The sequence below is a fragment of the Spea bombifrons genome, chromosome 6 (assembly GCF_027358695.1).
Source record: "Spea bombifrons isolate aSpeBom1 chromosome 6, aSpeBom1.2.pri, whole genome shotgun sequence".
NCBI lineage: Eukaryota > Metazoa > Chordata > Amphibia > Anura > Pelobatidae > Spea > Spea bombifrons.
This window is the reverse complement of record NC_071092.1, coordinates 39,384,128-39,399,657: the sequence shown is the minus strand read 5'-3', so window position 1 is coordinate 39,399,657 and position 15,530 is coordinate 39,384,128. Positions and strand designations below refer to the sequence as shown.

Here is a 15,530-nt window from a genome sequence, read left to right as displayed (position 1 = left end):
CCCGGGGGCGGGGCTTATTGCCTTCTCCAAGCGCGTGTTACCAAAACAGCTGTGCTTAGAACGTCAGGAGTTTGGCTACGTCATCACGGCGCGCCGGTCCCGTGCTCGGTTAGGTTTCTCTCCTGTAACGATACGCTGTACCTCAATACGGAAACGCTTTGCAGGCTCCGCATTTATACAGCGCAGGGAAATGGATAAGTTCGTTATACGGAACCCAAAGCTTCAGGAACCAGGGGGTAAAATTCCGTGTAAAGAGAAGCGGGCAGCGGGGCAGGCGACTCTGTATTCCCTGAAGGTAAGAGAGTAACTTGGGGCCGGTAAACAATCCTTTTAATTTTACAAAAGGGCCATTAAATCAGCTAATGGAAAAAAATGCCGTGGTAAATGTTTATGAATGCACCCAAATATAATAATTACAAATATGCATAAGAGAGGAGAGAATGGAGGAGCATGAGGAAGAATGGAGGAGTATGTGGAAGAATGGAGGAATGTCTGCAAGGATGATGTAATGTTAGTGAATATGTACTCCATATATATATATATATATATATATATATATATATTTTTTTTTTTTTTTTTAATGTCCTATGGTGATCTCACACGCGACATGATGGGACGGAGCCAAACTATTGAAAATTCAGTCTTGGTGAATACATTTTTTTTTTTGTTTTGCAGACTTATTTATATTTTTTACTTTAACTGAGAGGATCCCTCTATCCGTATCTCACATGTATATAATAATATACATAACTTTATCAACACTTTTAACTTTCAGTTCATTACATAAGATTTATTGAGAGCACCAGTAGATTCTGTAACAATAAACTAGTTCAGAAATGAGATGTATAGGAAGCTTTTGATATAATTATCGAGAGTGATATCACTCAGACCTGTTTTAAATGTCCTGGGTAGGTGCCCCAATGTCCTGTTTTTGTGGGATCGTGGGCCAGCTGGAGAAATCCTCTGATCTACCCTGACTGGCCCAGTGAGCCGTTAAACCAATGGAGGTCTGTGCTGTCGCAGCAGAGACATTAATTGCATCTCATACGAGGTCTCATTGTGACCCTCTGAACCTGAGTGCCGCAAGATGGCTCTTTGGGAAAGGTGGGCAGGCGACCTCCACGCTTTTGTTCTTGCCACCACCACCCCATCACAGGTATCCTGATCTGGACACCTAAGATGTATGGAGTATGAGTTTGTGTTACACTATTGCATAAGAGGACACTTTAATTTATTTTGTTTCTTTAAAGAGGGTTGTGGTTCTGGAAGATATAATGAGATGGAAATGTATCCTGGAGCTTCCCAATCAGACAAGTAAAAAGCTGCTGAGAACACTGCAAGAACTTCAGAAGAAAATTCCATCCGAAGAAGTGATCAGATCAACAAAAATTGGTACTGCAAATCCTGTGTATCCTGGTAGGGGTAGCGGACATGGGAAAGGTAGACATGCCAAATGTTAGAACAAGCGTGATGGAAAACCAGGTGTCTTTCTATCTACTCTTCATTTCTTGAAAAGCCTTTTTAATTTAGTTTTGCAGCGTTAAATATACAGTGTATACAGTCTACTATATATATAATGTGTTTTTGAAAAGAACTTTAATATTTCTCGTCTAAACATCTTTAAGCCCATTATAGTGACATCTCAGCCTCCTCGTGTGCTTCAATGATGATTAATGAATGATGTAGCAAAGAAACACAACCCTGCTGTGTATTTTTTTTTGGGGGAGGGCATGCCACCCATGCCCCCCCCCCCCAAAAAAAAAAAAATACACAGCAGGGTTGTGAAATTAGATGTTCACAGTTTTAGGACTTGTGCATTTTTACTGTGCCTTCAAGGCTCTATTGCTTATTCCCAGGTGAGGCAGTGGAAAACCTCCAAAAACACAGTGACGGAGAGGTGTCAGACCTAGCACGAGAAGTTCATACCCAGTGGGATACATTTATAAAGGAGAAGCGCTGCAAACCAAACATAGAAGTGAGGAGTGATGCAGCAACAGAGAAACTACGTCTCAATGCCAGGCGTCTGCTGGCCGAGTCATTGCTTGTGGAGGTCTGTGGTTTGTACTGTATGTTCTGAAATGGAATAACGGATTATGCCAATAACCAGCAACACTTTTATACTATACTAAACAGAACTATCTCAGGAAAAGTAATATAGAAACTCTACCACAAGCAAAATGAAAAATCAGATGTTCTTCATGTCTGAAAACATTCTATATACGCTACCATTCACAAGTTTGGGGTCACTTGCCTGAAGTGTATATATTGCCTAGATGCTACCTAAACCAAGCGTGATATTAATGGAAGTAAATGATCCAATTCTTGCCTATTTACTAAAGACTTGGTGCTTTTTCTATTTTATAAGTAAACTTTTATATAGTTGTATTTATTGTCCATGGAGTGTTTGCATGGTAAATATCTGCATGTAATTGTCCGATGTGTTTTACAATACCCCAAGTATACCAACTATACCAATTCATTATCTGTTTTTATCCCTAGGCAGATGACTCCTTGGTTGAATGTATCGAACGTGAAGTTTTTTACCAGAGCTCCCGTCTGATAAACGTGCATTATCGGAGGACAGTTCGCGCGCTTGTGTTTGCTCTGAAGCACAAGCCTGAGGTTCGATCAAAAGTCAGGGATGGAGCTACGCCAGTCGAAGAGCTTGTGCGAAGTCATAAGAAATAACACATGTTTACACCCATTGGCAAAACCACCACTTAGGGAACATAAATGGCAAAAAAGAACAAGTGTCCCAAACAGAGGGGCTGATCAGTACCCCAAATTCAGAAACTGCATTATGATTTGTAATCGGAATATAACATCTTGCCAGAACTGTAACTGTGCAGTTGCCTTGGGAGGATTCCCAGTTTTCCTTCGGTTGATCAAGTTCTGGGCGGAATGGAGCATTCCTAGGAATTACACCACGGAAGAAACTATTAAATGAGCGTAAGAACACCAAATACTTAACACCTATGTGTAGGACATTTGAACTTGAGCTGATCTTAGGTTTTTAAGCCAAATGGCAAATGCATAATTTGCTAATGATGATTATTGTACTTTTTTTAAAAAAAATATTGTCTTTTAAGAACTGGTTTCAATGTTATGTTTATGGCTGCTACCCAATCTTCTTCATCACGTTGTACTTGCTGAGCTCTGAGATTCATTGGCGGGTGAGTACCAGAACCCAGATAGACAGATATGTCGGTCCTCACAAAATAGGCTAATATAATAAACACTTTATTTTTGAGTAAAGATTTTACTTGTTAATATTGTGTATTCTATATTGTTTACCTGCATTATTTGTTTTTAATTTAGCATCATAAAATACGTAAAATGGTAATAATATTGGCTTAATTATCAATTAAATAGATCTGCACTCGAATATATGAAGCATAATATAAAAAAACAATGTTAATAGACAGTATAAAAACCCAAATAGCAGCCAAAAGAGCAAAGTGAGCCAAGACCTCTGTGCGATAATCAACCTTCAACATTTCGGCAAGGTATCTCCTTTATCAAAAAAATAATATAATTATAACCCTACATCAACTATATAGATATACTGAAAGTAAAACTCATCAGTTCTGTGTCACAGCGCTCGTGCAGGTACAAAAAATAGAAAATATCTACATGTTTTCTATTCCGTAGAGATCAAAATGTATATCTTTATTGCATCATACACTGTATTGAATATACAAATTACATAGTATCCCTAAATACCTCCCATAACAATAGAAAACATTTCGTATGTCCACAAATCAATGTCCCGATATGCGTCCAGTCAGGAATATAACCCAACTGGGGTGTCAGCTCCATTGTCTTACAAATCACAGTCCAAAGTCACATGTGTCGGTACATAATGGTATAGATGAAGATGCGAATACACATTTGCCAAAAAGGAGCGAATTCTATGTCTAAAAAAGAAGAACATAAAGGATACAGTGAGTGTTACTTTTACCCAAGTCCTTTATTAAGCTAGTGGTGTTATGGGGAACTGCACACAAAAAAGTTTCTTATAGCGGCCAAGAATTGTAAAATCAGGGCAGACCGCACGGAAATCGTCCCCTACCCCTTCCTCTGATGATTAAGAGAGAAATAACACGTTTATTTATAACCTGCATTAACAGAACACAAGAGATGTGATATGTTAGAAAAGCACATGACTTTGTCAAGAAAACCTATGGCGTGGTATTTAAATATATTTAATGCCTGGAATGTAAAATCAAAATGACAATTGAAAGGCACATCAGATTTGGTTATAAAGATGCCGGTTCAATAACAGTTAACTAATCCCAGTACATGCTCTGTCATGTTGATGGAGACCAAAGAATTGCTTGAACACCCACATCACTTAGAAATGTGCTATAAGACACACTTCACTGGTACCGTATAATGGACGTATTAAAATACATTTGAGCACAAAGAGGAATCAATCAGACGCCGTGTAAAGCTGCCACTTTTACTTTTAATAAATGAGGCATGTTTTGGCAGGACAGTTTGTAAAAGTACTGGGAGACGGTCTTATACACAAGTCAAGTACGAGACTTCAAGCCATATTTCTACAGCTTTACGACGCACTGAATGCAGAGAACCTCAAATCCAAAGGGCCATGTAGCAACATGACTGAGGGAATGGGTGCTTGAAGCTGAACCTTTGAATGTTTTTGTGTTTTCTTTATCTGGCATACAATGTGATATTTCAGACATTTTATATGAAACCGGATGTTGATATCTGTAAAGCAACTGCTATAGTTTTGTCTCCTCCAGTTAAGCATTTCCAAATTGTGCAATAATGTAATGTAAGATGTTTCAGAAATGTCAGAAAACCTAGAAATTACGTTTTTTTTTCTGGCTCTACCATAATACATCGCTCCCTATCCCAGTGTTGTGTGGGCCACCCGGATGGACCCACTCGTGCCAATGTTTCGTACCCCTCCATACAAAATGACTGCATATTCTTTTTCTCACAAGGGATCAATTTACAGAATAAAGTGCAATACGTGTTGTTAGAAGATAACAAGATGCAGTCCCTCATAAATACGTAAAAAAAATAAAATCTGCAAATTAGCCTTTATATTTTTCTAAAGCATGTGTTAACTATTTGTAGTTTAATTTGCATTAATTAAATGAACGATGAGTTTCTTCCCAATTGGTTAACCATGTCATCAGTTATTATAAATGCAGTAGTATCGGTTACCACTTTATTAGCAACCTGCAATCAAGAGGTCTTTTGTCAAAGTAACACAAGTCCCACCACTGCTATGAGCATGAGAACTCCAGCTAAGATGCATATACTGATGAACACCACGTCGCTGCTGTCCTGCACGCGGTCGCTACTCTCCGAAGATTCTGCTTCTGGAAGCTGAGGGTCCGCGGGGTCTTCCTGCAATCCTTTAAGTCGGGATGGATCCGATCTGTACAGGAGATGCACGGAGGCTTCCTTCCCTTTTGGTTCGCACTGCACCTCGTACTCATGGACATCCTCATTGGCACCCATGGAGAAGTCCACATAGAGGACACTCACAATCACAGAGGTGTTATTCCGCTTCTACGAGCAAAGCACAGTTTATGGGGAGATATTAGATTTCATGACAGGCAACTTGGTCATTTAATATTCCCTTTCCGTAAATATTATGCATGAAGTGGTTGGTTTTATTTCATACTAAAGGACAGGCTGCTAGGATGTTCACGCTACGTTGAGAAGACAAAAACAATTAGCCAACAACGGGTTGTCCATATTCTTTCTCCGTTACGGGTAATGATTAGACTATTAGTGGCCACTTTGATCTCCGGGGATCCAGAGTGAAATCACCACAATGAATTTTGGAAAGTTCTTATATTTTGCCATAGATATGACATATCTGTTATATGTATTTTTGTTATATGCCACCTCTGTTTATGGCAGCTCTTGACATTTCTGAATCCACATCTCTAGAACCATATTTTCCAGGTTGTTTGAAAGCTATTACCTGAGGCTGTGTTCCGCATGTATCAAATCTAGCGTGGATTTTGTAATTATTGCCTGATGTCTGAGCGGCACAGCTTGGGTTCCCCAGGTAGATGTGACTCCTCTCGAGCTGAGGCACAGATTGGCTTGGAACGAGGATATGGAAATCTGTACGGGTGCAGGTCACATTTATTGGGACAACTGAGGGGGAGAAAATAATCGAATCAGAATGAATTATTTACACAGTTAAGAAAGCAGCTGGCACATATGGTAAACGTGAGATGGGGTAAGTGTGCGTAGTAATAATAAAATTGTTAAAATTCTAGAAGAGTAACGGCTCTAAAAAAAAGTCTCACAATTGAGTGCCTTTCAAAAATTTTCGGTCATCTGAGAGTCTTAGGGTTCTTGTTTCCGATTTGGTGATATCCGCACCCATTCAGCACATTTCGGACCAGCATGTCATATCCCTGCTTGAATACAGGTGACCTGAACAAGGTTTCTCATGGGCTAGGTGCTTTCGGTTACCATGAATGACCAGGCCTGGACTGGTCATTTGGCACACCGTGCAAATGCCCAATGGTCCTCTGCCCGACATCGCTCCATATGCTCCAGCGGCAGATCGCGGCTACACGGTGGGCTTAACACGTTTGCTATTTATTGTCTACTAATTAAGCCGCACCTTATAAGATCTTTACAGCTGTTCATTGCAAAAGGGTTAAACATGGTCCAAACATCACTTTGCAATAAAAATAAGATTAAGCTGAGTCTGTAATTCCTATAGTCAATCAATAGGAGACGAGGATGTCTTCTGCTACCCAGTACATTAGAAAACCATTAAGAGCTTTTCCTAACTACTAAATGTGCATTATTGCAAGCCACGGAGAAACCGTATACTCCTGCCAATACTGGCGGATTGTAAATCACTAGAAATTACATTTCCTCTGCTTTGCACTTCCTTATTTAGTTGCTCTCACCCATCTGAATAATTTCATTTCCGTAAGTCTAAGGTTTTAATATACCGGGATCGGTTCCAGGGATCTGAGTGGGACATGTACCTATCCGCAGTAAACGGCTGTTTAAAGGGACCCTCCAGAAATCGTATGATAGCTGAGTGATCCCTTTAAATTTACATCATGTCCCGCTTCGTAAAATTGGGCAGAATCACCCCGTATGAACTGCCCCTTTGCCCTCCCCGGCCATTTCTATTGAAAACATCTCCTGGAATACGATATTCTCTTCTTTTTGCGGATACTCGTCTTTCTAAAGATTTTGCAAAAGGCGCAAAATAGCTTAAACCTGTCTCTGTGAATGCAAGGGGGTAGCACAGCTTAATATGGCAAGGGGTGATCACATTGACTCCGGATTCTGTGCACCACCCGGACGGTTATATGGCTAATAATATGATAATATATATTATACGGTGTTACAGAATATGGTGACACCTTATACATTAATGATAATGTAATAGTCTGTAGTTACAATGATGAGGTCACTAATATTAGCCCCACCACACAGCGTACGGTATATAGTATACTGGTAGAACTGACACACAATCATGATTTTCAGTGGTCTGTTACTTACCCCCAATGTAGGATACAGAGAAACCCTTGCTGGCAGTGTCCCTGTCTGTTGTGAGTACTAGGAGAAGTTTATTCTTGCTTGATATAAGGGGTGTTGGGGTGTCATGGCCACACCACCTTCCCAGCAGTCTGTTGCCCTCGCTATCCCCGTCGTACACAGACAGGTGGTCATAGTCGCACTTATCGGTCAGGCTGCTTCTCTCTTCCAGATCCATCTCATGGAAGAAGATTTTGATGCGGAACCCTGGTGGCAACTGAATGTTCCAATGACAATGAATGTTGTTGGGATACAGGTCTGGATAACGTGGACTGGTTATATTACCCTTCACAGCTGTGAATACTTCTTGGCATTCCCCTAGGGGAGAGATACAGAAAGCATGAACTCTAGACACTTTCCCCCTCTCCAGGGCTAGACCCTGGAAACTGGGTATCACTCAATATTATGATAACGCATGGATCCTTCGCTTTCTAGGAGTTCATCATATGGGGAGAAACATATAATACAGAAGCTATACCTGTCATAACCTATAACCATATAACCTATAACCTGCCATAACCTGTCATAAGCTATACCTGTCAAGGACCCAAGGTGCTTGTGGGGTAGCCGGATAAAATGCCCTGTATGTTTTTGGAGAGAGGGCCCTAACGTGGTACCTTCTCTATGGTCCCGTGAAGCGTTAATCTGGCTCTTCATATAGGGCTCTGTTTACTAAGTGCTGAGTTGGCTTGAGTTCAACCCAAGATAAACAATCCAAGAATTATCAATTTATGTACTCCGTAACATGAACAGAAGTACAGCTGTAGGACAAGGCAGGTGTTCTATGCTAGTAGGAATTCAAAGGTGTAGAAGGGCAACTTTACTGCTAAGCCTCATTTACCCCGGGACTAACTATGAAAGCCAGAGGGGCCACCAAATGTGGACCAGAAAAGAATAGTTAGACCAGGTTTTTCATAGAAGGCTTCAGAAATGATGCTTTTATAATCCAGAACCTAATGTTGTGAAGCAGCACTTTGGTTTAGACAGTCCTGTGCAGGGGTTCAAAGTGTCTTCACATGGACATTATTGTGCACGACAGCTGATATCCATATGGGGTATTTAATCAAATGTACGTCCAAGGCTTGTTATTGCTCTTGCCCGGTGTTATTTTACATGTGAACACAAAGATCAATGGACATTGTGAAAAAGCAAGGTACCTGTTCTATTAGATCCCAAAGAATCATAGATTATAATAATCGTACTTCTGTGGATTGATATAATTTATAATCAATACATAGAATCTATTATATATATATATGTTTAATATACATATATATATATATATATATTTATTTATCATAGATAGAGATTTTTTGGAAGTTAGGCAGTGTGGGTCTAAAGCTGGATACAGAAAACTTTAGATACAAATTTTAGCGCTCTCTCTCTCTCTCTCTCTCTCTCTCTATATATATATATATATACAGAATAATATTTCATGAAAAGTTAATGCATTCTAAAAGATAAAGAAATATATTCCTATTCACTGCTTATCTTAAATTATTTCGTGATAACCTCTTTGGAAGGGAAAAAACATACAAATTCAGTACAAGACTCCATCAATACTGCATTCTTACCCAGAACCATAAAAGCCCCTGACACATGCAATGTTTCAAAAGCTTAGCCTTCTTTAGGAGCTATTTACACCTGAGGACCTGTAGACATTCTATGTGTGTTCACAGAAGACCCTTTGACTCTGATAGCCATACCAGATGAGAAATATGCCTTGAAGCCTTGTGCTCCAATGTTGAAATCTGATTTGAATACCACCAGCAGCTCATTGGAAGACGAAGTGGTGTCCGGGGGCTTTGTGGTCCCACAGTAATGGTTGGTTTGGTGGTCCTCTAGACCTGGACCATCAAAGATGGCAACATAATCAAAGTTACACTCCTCATTATCTTCCATCCGGAAGTCCGTGAAGATGAGACGAATCCTGGAGTGCGGAGCTGCTCGGATTAGCCAGTGACATTCCGCATTGTTTGGGTAATTGTCAGGATAATCAGGACTTGTAATTGCCCCAGAAAGGCTTGTAAGGACCCCTCCACAGATATCTGCAAGGTACCAGATTGTAGTGAGAAGTGGAGCTTTGCAAATTTTCATTAAGTACCCAAACAATAAAAATACTTACAAATTGTTACTTTCTGAGATTTTTCTAGTTAACCCTTCCAACTTTCAGATCTTAGTATATCTCTCCCTGTGAATGAGTTAGCCAAGACAATGCGTCCAAAGAGTCCCTGTTTTCAATCTATTCATCCCCATAAACTTAGAATTCTAGCTTAACTGTGATATATTATTTCAACTTAAAAAATTATATCTCAAAAATACAACCTTACCTTTCTTATATGTGGCGTAAAATCCTGTGCTGCCCACATGTCTGTCTGAATGAAAAAGGACAGACAGAACATGCCAGGAAGATGTGATCTGTGGAGGTAAAGTGGTGCCACAGAATTGGCCCAGGAGATTTCCCTCATCCCTAGATGCCCCGTTGTAAATCTTGACATAGTCGAATTCACAAGAGTCATGAAGTTCAAGGCTGAAGAAGTGGAACGTGAGCTGGACGGTGGATCCTTCAGAGACCACAATGAGCCAAGAGCACTCCGTGTGTGGTGGGTACTGCCCTGGGAAGTTTGGGCTGGAGACATTACCAGCTGAAGAAGAGAGGACGCCACCACATTTCACACCTACACCAGGAAGAAAGAAAACAAAATGTGATGTTTTACCCCAAAAATAAGAAGTGACATGTGGAAGAAAAGAAAGCGCCTTACTATGTACATCTAAATAAAAACATGGGTGCATAAAATTAAAATATATGTGATATAGATGGCTGTACATACAAAGTACACTGTGTACAGCCCGAATTGTCTCATTGACCAAGATGCGTCATGTGCCCTTCACCCAAAGGAACTCTGTGTTTTGTTCCCCAGGTCTGGCCTATTCATAACGCTGAACTTGATGACTACTTGTGGTACCAGCATGCACTGGGTACTTTTTCAAGTCGGGGCATCTCAAATACAATCCATATGGGGTAGTCTCTACCATCACTGCTCGACCTGCAGAAGGGGCTCGTTGTTCTGTTACATTTTGGCTGTCCAACTGCCCCATTAAAGCTCCTATTTCTAAATTACACCCTTAATGTGCCTGTTCACAGCGTGACCTTCAGTAAAGTCCAGGATCTCTTTGGAGACAGCTGGTACTCTTTGAGTCATCAGAAAACATCTAGGTAATTGTTAACGGTATAAGTGGGGAGAACGGGGCCGCCGTCAATCAGCTTATCGTAGGTTTTGTTACATCGTTGACCTTACTAACAGTTCACAGTATCGGTAGTCATCTACGTTTTCAATGTAACCTTTTTGGCAGCCAAAGCCCATGTAAGGGACTCAAAACAAGTAGACTTACTGTCTTCAAATACAAAAATGATGAATTCTTATGATTTCAGTAATAATGCAAACAGAGTGAAATCACAAATAAAATCCGTGCTTACCTTTACGTGCCTGAATCACGGCTTCTCTCCATAACACTGTTATCACCAAGATAAACTTACAGAGAATATTGTGCATTTTGGAACAGTAACACCGTAATCTTTATCCACAGCTCACAACTTCCAGTACAGATAAGACACAGAGAGGCTGAGCTGCTGCGAAATAAATAATTCATCTCTTCTCTAAATAGGAAACTGATCTCATGTTGTTCCCCACCCTTGGTGCCCCGATGTGTATCGGATATCCTCTGATTTACAAAGTCTCATTCAGTCCATCTGTGTAAAATCACACGGAGTATGAATTCACACTACCCAGCCAGGGCAAATAAAATAATCCATGATCGGATTAGGGCCTTCTGAACGTCTAGGTAGAAAACGACTGGATTCCCACATCAATTTTTAGCATTCCTCTAAACAAATGTGGAACCTCAAGAAAGTTTATCGGCAATGCATGATAATGTATATGGGTCCGAAGGGAGACCGTGTCGCTGTAACTTAGGGTATAGAACAACCAGTAAGTCATGAAACATCGATTCTACGGCCAAAAGAGTTTTAAATACTTTATATAACTTATTTCCTGACTTATGTGAAAATAAAATTGGCTCCTAACGGATTCTGTTCAGAATTCTGCCCTTAAAGTGACGAGACCTCCGCACATCCCTCTAGAAGCCGATGTCAGGCATAATGTCCGACAAATGAAAATAGAGAAGGCAACCTAAAGCCTCCAAGCACCTCTACGCCACATCTCGTGCGCCCATTTACTGGTGATGTGCCACACTAAAAGTTATTGTATAAAACAGACATCTAAATGTATCATCCAGTGGGATCACCTTTTGCACCCTCTATCTTCCTAAAATCAAAGATCCCCCCCAAATGTCCAAACAGCCAAGTAACTAAATGAAGTCTCTTCATCAAAATAATTTTCTGACTCCCTCGTCGGGTATAGAATGAACAAACAAATCAATTTACCAAAAGCAAAGCTTGGCTGGCCTTAGAATGGGATATCATTAAAAACCTGGCTGGCCAGAACAGGGGAGCGTCTGCAGCCTTGCAGATCGGTGCCCGGACTTGCCACTAACAATGAAATTACATGAATAATTACTAGATTAGTTTCTGATTTGATAGCCGCTAACTGTCCCTTTCATTGATTGTATGACCAGGGCCTAAGTTATTAACATTTTGTGCGGTATGTTGCTTGTTTGTCTTCTCCTTCCTGGACATCCTTGCTGGTTAAAAAAAATATATATATAAATTTCATGCAAGTGGGTTTCTAAACTATGTAAAAATAAGTAAAAAAATACTGTATATTTCTTTGAGCCCCAAATATAGTTTAGCATCACAGAAACTCAGTTTTAATTAATTTATTCCAATAAAATTATTTTATCTACACGCCTGGAGGCTGTCGTTCCTCTCAGTCATGGGACATTCTTTGGGTGACGTTCATTACTCAGACACCACAGTGAGCTGATTCTTTATGGCAATGCTAATGAAGTCCATTCCTCCATAGACTTTTATTAGTCAGAGTGTCTGGCTGGGTGATTAATAATAAGGCATTCTATTGCTTACTAAAAGCAGCATGATAATGAGTCTGTGTTTGTGTAGTAAATTAGGCTAAAATAACAGATCTCCAACACATACAAATGGCTATTACATGGCTGCCGGGAAACATTGTGTTCACTTCGAAATATTGAAAATATTGTATTTAAAACAATACAAAGGTCTTGAAATGTTTCATGTGTTTTAATAAACATGGATGAGAGTTCCTCTTTAAGCTCCAAAAAACAACCATTTTACAAGGAGAAAAACCAAACAGTCCCATTATGTCTATTGGTTCTTCCCAGTATCTGTGATAAGCAACATCCCCTTTTTGACAGAATCCATTGAGCCAGATCCCCATTCTGGGACGATGGCCACCTTTCGTTTTGTTTCTTAGCATCACTCTTACCATCCTGAAATAATACGGGCAGTCTTGTTACAGCTGTTACAGAAGAAGTCACAATGCAACTTGGTGTCTAATTGGTGCATTGAACGGTTCTTGTCCAACGTTGTGGTCTTTGAACATCTCAGTGGCTGCCAGGAAGACACAAAGTGTCCCAGCTGAACATTTCCTTCCATGTGTGTTCTTATTGGATAAAACCAAGCGGTATCCTTGGCATCTTGTTGAATGCTATCTAGTGATGGGTTTGGAGTAAGAAGTAAGAGGTATCCTTGGCATCTTGTTGAATGCTATCTAGTAATGGGTTTTGAGTAAGAGGTATCCTTGGCATCTTGTTGAATGCTATCTAGTAATGGGTTGTGAGTAAGAGGTATCCTTGGCATCTTGTTGAACGCTATCTAGTAATGGGTTGTGAGTAAGTGGTATCCTTGGCATCTTGTTGAATGCTATCTAGTAATGGGTTTGGAGTAAGAGGTATCCTTGGCATCTTGTTGAACGCTATCTAGTAATGGGTTGTGAGTAAGAGGTATCCTTGGCATCTTGTTGAATGCTATCTAGTAATGGGTTTTGAGTAAGAGGTATCCTTGGCATCTTGTTGAATGCTATCTAGTAATGGGTTTGGAGTAAGAGGTATCCTTGGCATCTTGTTGAATGCTATCTAGTAATGGGTTTGGAGTGATATACAGGGTATTGTGCAAAAGGTTTGTTATCATTGAGTTCAGATACGGATTGCATTTTGTGTCAATCATTCTATTTGTGCAATACGCATCAGAAACTGAGAACTGGTTCTACAAGTTACATTATATGGGAAATATAATATACATAGAAACAAATTTTATCTCATCAAGTTTCAACCAAACAGAAACAAACACTGAGCAAGAAGAGGGTTGTTATATACAAGTTATATACAAGTTATACACAGCCAGTGTCTAAAAAGTGCATTTCCTTGGCGCATGATGTAAAGTGAATCAGTCATCGAAATAACAAAGAACAAGTCTACCAGGCAGTCGAACACTACTGTAGATCCATTATTCTCATAATTAAAGATACTGTTCGGTTCTCAGTGTGAATTGAACACTTTTGTAACTAAATGCAGCATTAGAAATCTTATCCCCAGTACTACAGAATCCCCACACCCTTCCCAGAAATAATTCTTTAATCCTCTAAAATATGCCCCATTCATAATTTGGTATATCAACATTAAATTGCCAAGGAAATGCAGACACTGATAGGCTGTTGGCAAATAAACTGAAAAAAATGCCTTCTTAAAAATGTCTTTGTTATTTTATGGAATTAAACGTGCAGAAGGAAGAATAAAAGGACAGATCTATTTGGGTTTATTTGCTTAACATACTAAAAAGTGCAATTAATGTTTTGTCTAAGTGGAACAACACCTTTAACTTCAGAGAGAAACAATAGGAGGATTGTGGATAATAACTCATCGGCACCCTGCCAGTGAAGACAATCCACGTTGAGCAATTAGTAACATTGGTGCAGTTGAAGTTACTGGATCAACGTGTCCTTTGACGTTAATGATGATGAACCGAAGCCGAGCCAGACAGCATGCAGTGAGCTGCTGTTAATTGTCGGCATAACATTTGCTAATGGGGTGAAAATATAGCTATTTAATATTAAAAAAAAACACTACTATCTTCATCTTAGTTCATCCGGTGCTCTGGGGCTTCTATTCCCAGTCCAAACCCTGACACGGCTCTATATGTGACTCGCCAATTTCTCATTGTTTTGGGCTTCATATGTTAAGGTGGTTCCAAGATATATTTTATGGGATTTATGGCCGGACTGGTAGAACAACTTCTACAATAATTCTGCCTCAGCGGACCTCCTGGGGAGGAATACAATAGTCTGTTATGACCGTTTTCGCTGCCAGCCATGCAGACAGGTTCAAGTTAAGAAATCCTTTCTATTTTTGTAATAAAAACCTCAGGTTTTTTATCTCTTAACTACATCTATTTTCACGACTTTTTTTCCTTTCTTTATTAATTTCATACTAGGCTTGCTGGACTTCCCACCGTCCATCCGAGACCAGACTCTATGGTAGAGACAGAGGAGGCTTGTGAGATACCTGTGTATCTGGACTCTATAGGTTCCAGCAATGCCCACAATGTTACAAACCATCATGGAGATATGGTAGAACTTTAACATGACCTCGTACAGCTCGAACTGCATCAGATTCCAGCCCGTGATCTGGGAACCTCATTTAAATATTCCAGGAATATAATGGAACATGTGGGCACAAGGTTTTTTTTTTCTCAGTAAGTAGCACACGCCTGTTCGGTTGTTATGTTTACAGAGTCTTCAGAAGAACAAAGTAAACAGAAAAGGTCTAATAAATAGCTAGCCGGAGTGTTGGAAGCCTGTGTGCAAACACTTCACGCTCTGCGGTCTCACGGTTAGGCTGGATCTGCCCGCACACACAGGACACGAGAGAGTCACGGAGAGAACGGAAGATCTCCACAGGTTCCAGGGATCCATATGTAAGAGCCAGATTTACAAACACTGGAGAAAGACAACCACTCGATGAACAGGCAGACA

General features: G+C 40.0%; 2 protein-coding genes across 2 annotated transcripts; one reads left to right on the top strand and one right to left on the bottom strand.

Moving 5' to 3' along the window:
* The first annotated feature begins 156 nt into the window (after positions 1–156).
* TCEANC2 (transcription elongation factor A N-terminal and central domain containing 2) lies at positions 157–2,750 on the top strand. The gene is made up of 4 exons (XM_053469260.1): positions 157–295; positions 1,251–1,392; positions 1,857–2,050; positions 2,500–2,750. Exons 1-4 carry the CDS (start codon positions 191–193, stop codon positions 2,686–2,688), a joined length of 630 nt encoding a protein of 209 aa, XP_053325235.1. The 5' UTR covers positions 157–190; the 3' UTR covers positions 2,689–2,750.
* A 2,178-nt stretch (positions 2,751–4,928) lies between these two features.
* On the bottom strand, positions 4,929–11,120 carry CDCP2 (CUB domain containing protein 2). The gene is made up of 6 exons (XM_053470325.1): positions 11,045–11,120; positions 9,897–10,244; positions 9,273–9,614; positions 7,531–7,884; positions 5,972–6,150; positions 4,929–5,550 (listed from the first exon to the last, which is right to left on the bottom strand). The coding sequence occupies exons 1-6, from the start codon at positions 11,118–11,120 to the stop codon at positions 5,236–5,238; spliced, it is 1,614 nt and encodes a 537-aa protein (XP_053326300.1). The 3' UTR covers positions 4,929–5,235.
* Between the last annotated feature and the right edge of the window lie 4,410 nt (positions 11,121–15,530).

What these genes read in the sequence shown, in the direction of transcription:
- TCEANC2 (XM_053469260.1), top strand. Translation starts at nt 191, where the DNA reads ATGGATAAGTTCGTTATACGGAACCCAAAGCTTCAGGAACCAGGGGGT. An exon ending in CGACTCTGTATTCCCTGAAG is followed by an intron (nt 296 to 1,250) that starts GTAAGAGAGTAA and finishes GTTTCTTTAAAG; the next exon opens with AGGGTTGTGGTTCTGGAAGA. An exon ending in GATCAGATCAACAAAAATTG is followed by an intron (nt 1,393 to 1,856) that starts GTACTGCAAATC and finishes GCTTATTCCCAG; the next exon opens with GTGAGGCAGTGGAAAACCTC.
- CDCP2 (XM_053470325.1), bottom strand. Translation starts at nt 11,120, where the DNA reads ATGCACAATATTCTCTGTAAGTTTATCTTGGTGATAACAGTGTTATGG. An exon ending in TTACGCCACATATAAGAAAG is followed by an intron (nt 9,615 to 9,896) that starts GTAAGGTTGTAT and finishes GGTACCTTGCAG; the next exon opens with ATATCTGTGGAGGGGTCCTT. An exon ending in CATGCGGAACACAGCCTCAG is followed by an intron (nt 5,551 to 5,971) that starts GTAATAGCTTTC and finishes CTTTGCTCGTAG; the next exon opens with AAGCGGAATAACACCTCTGT.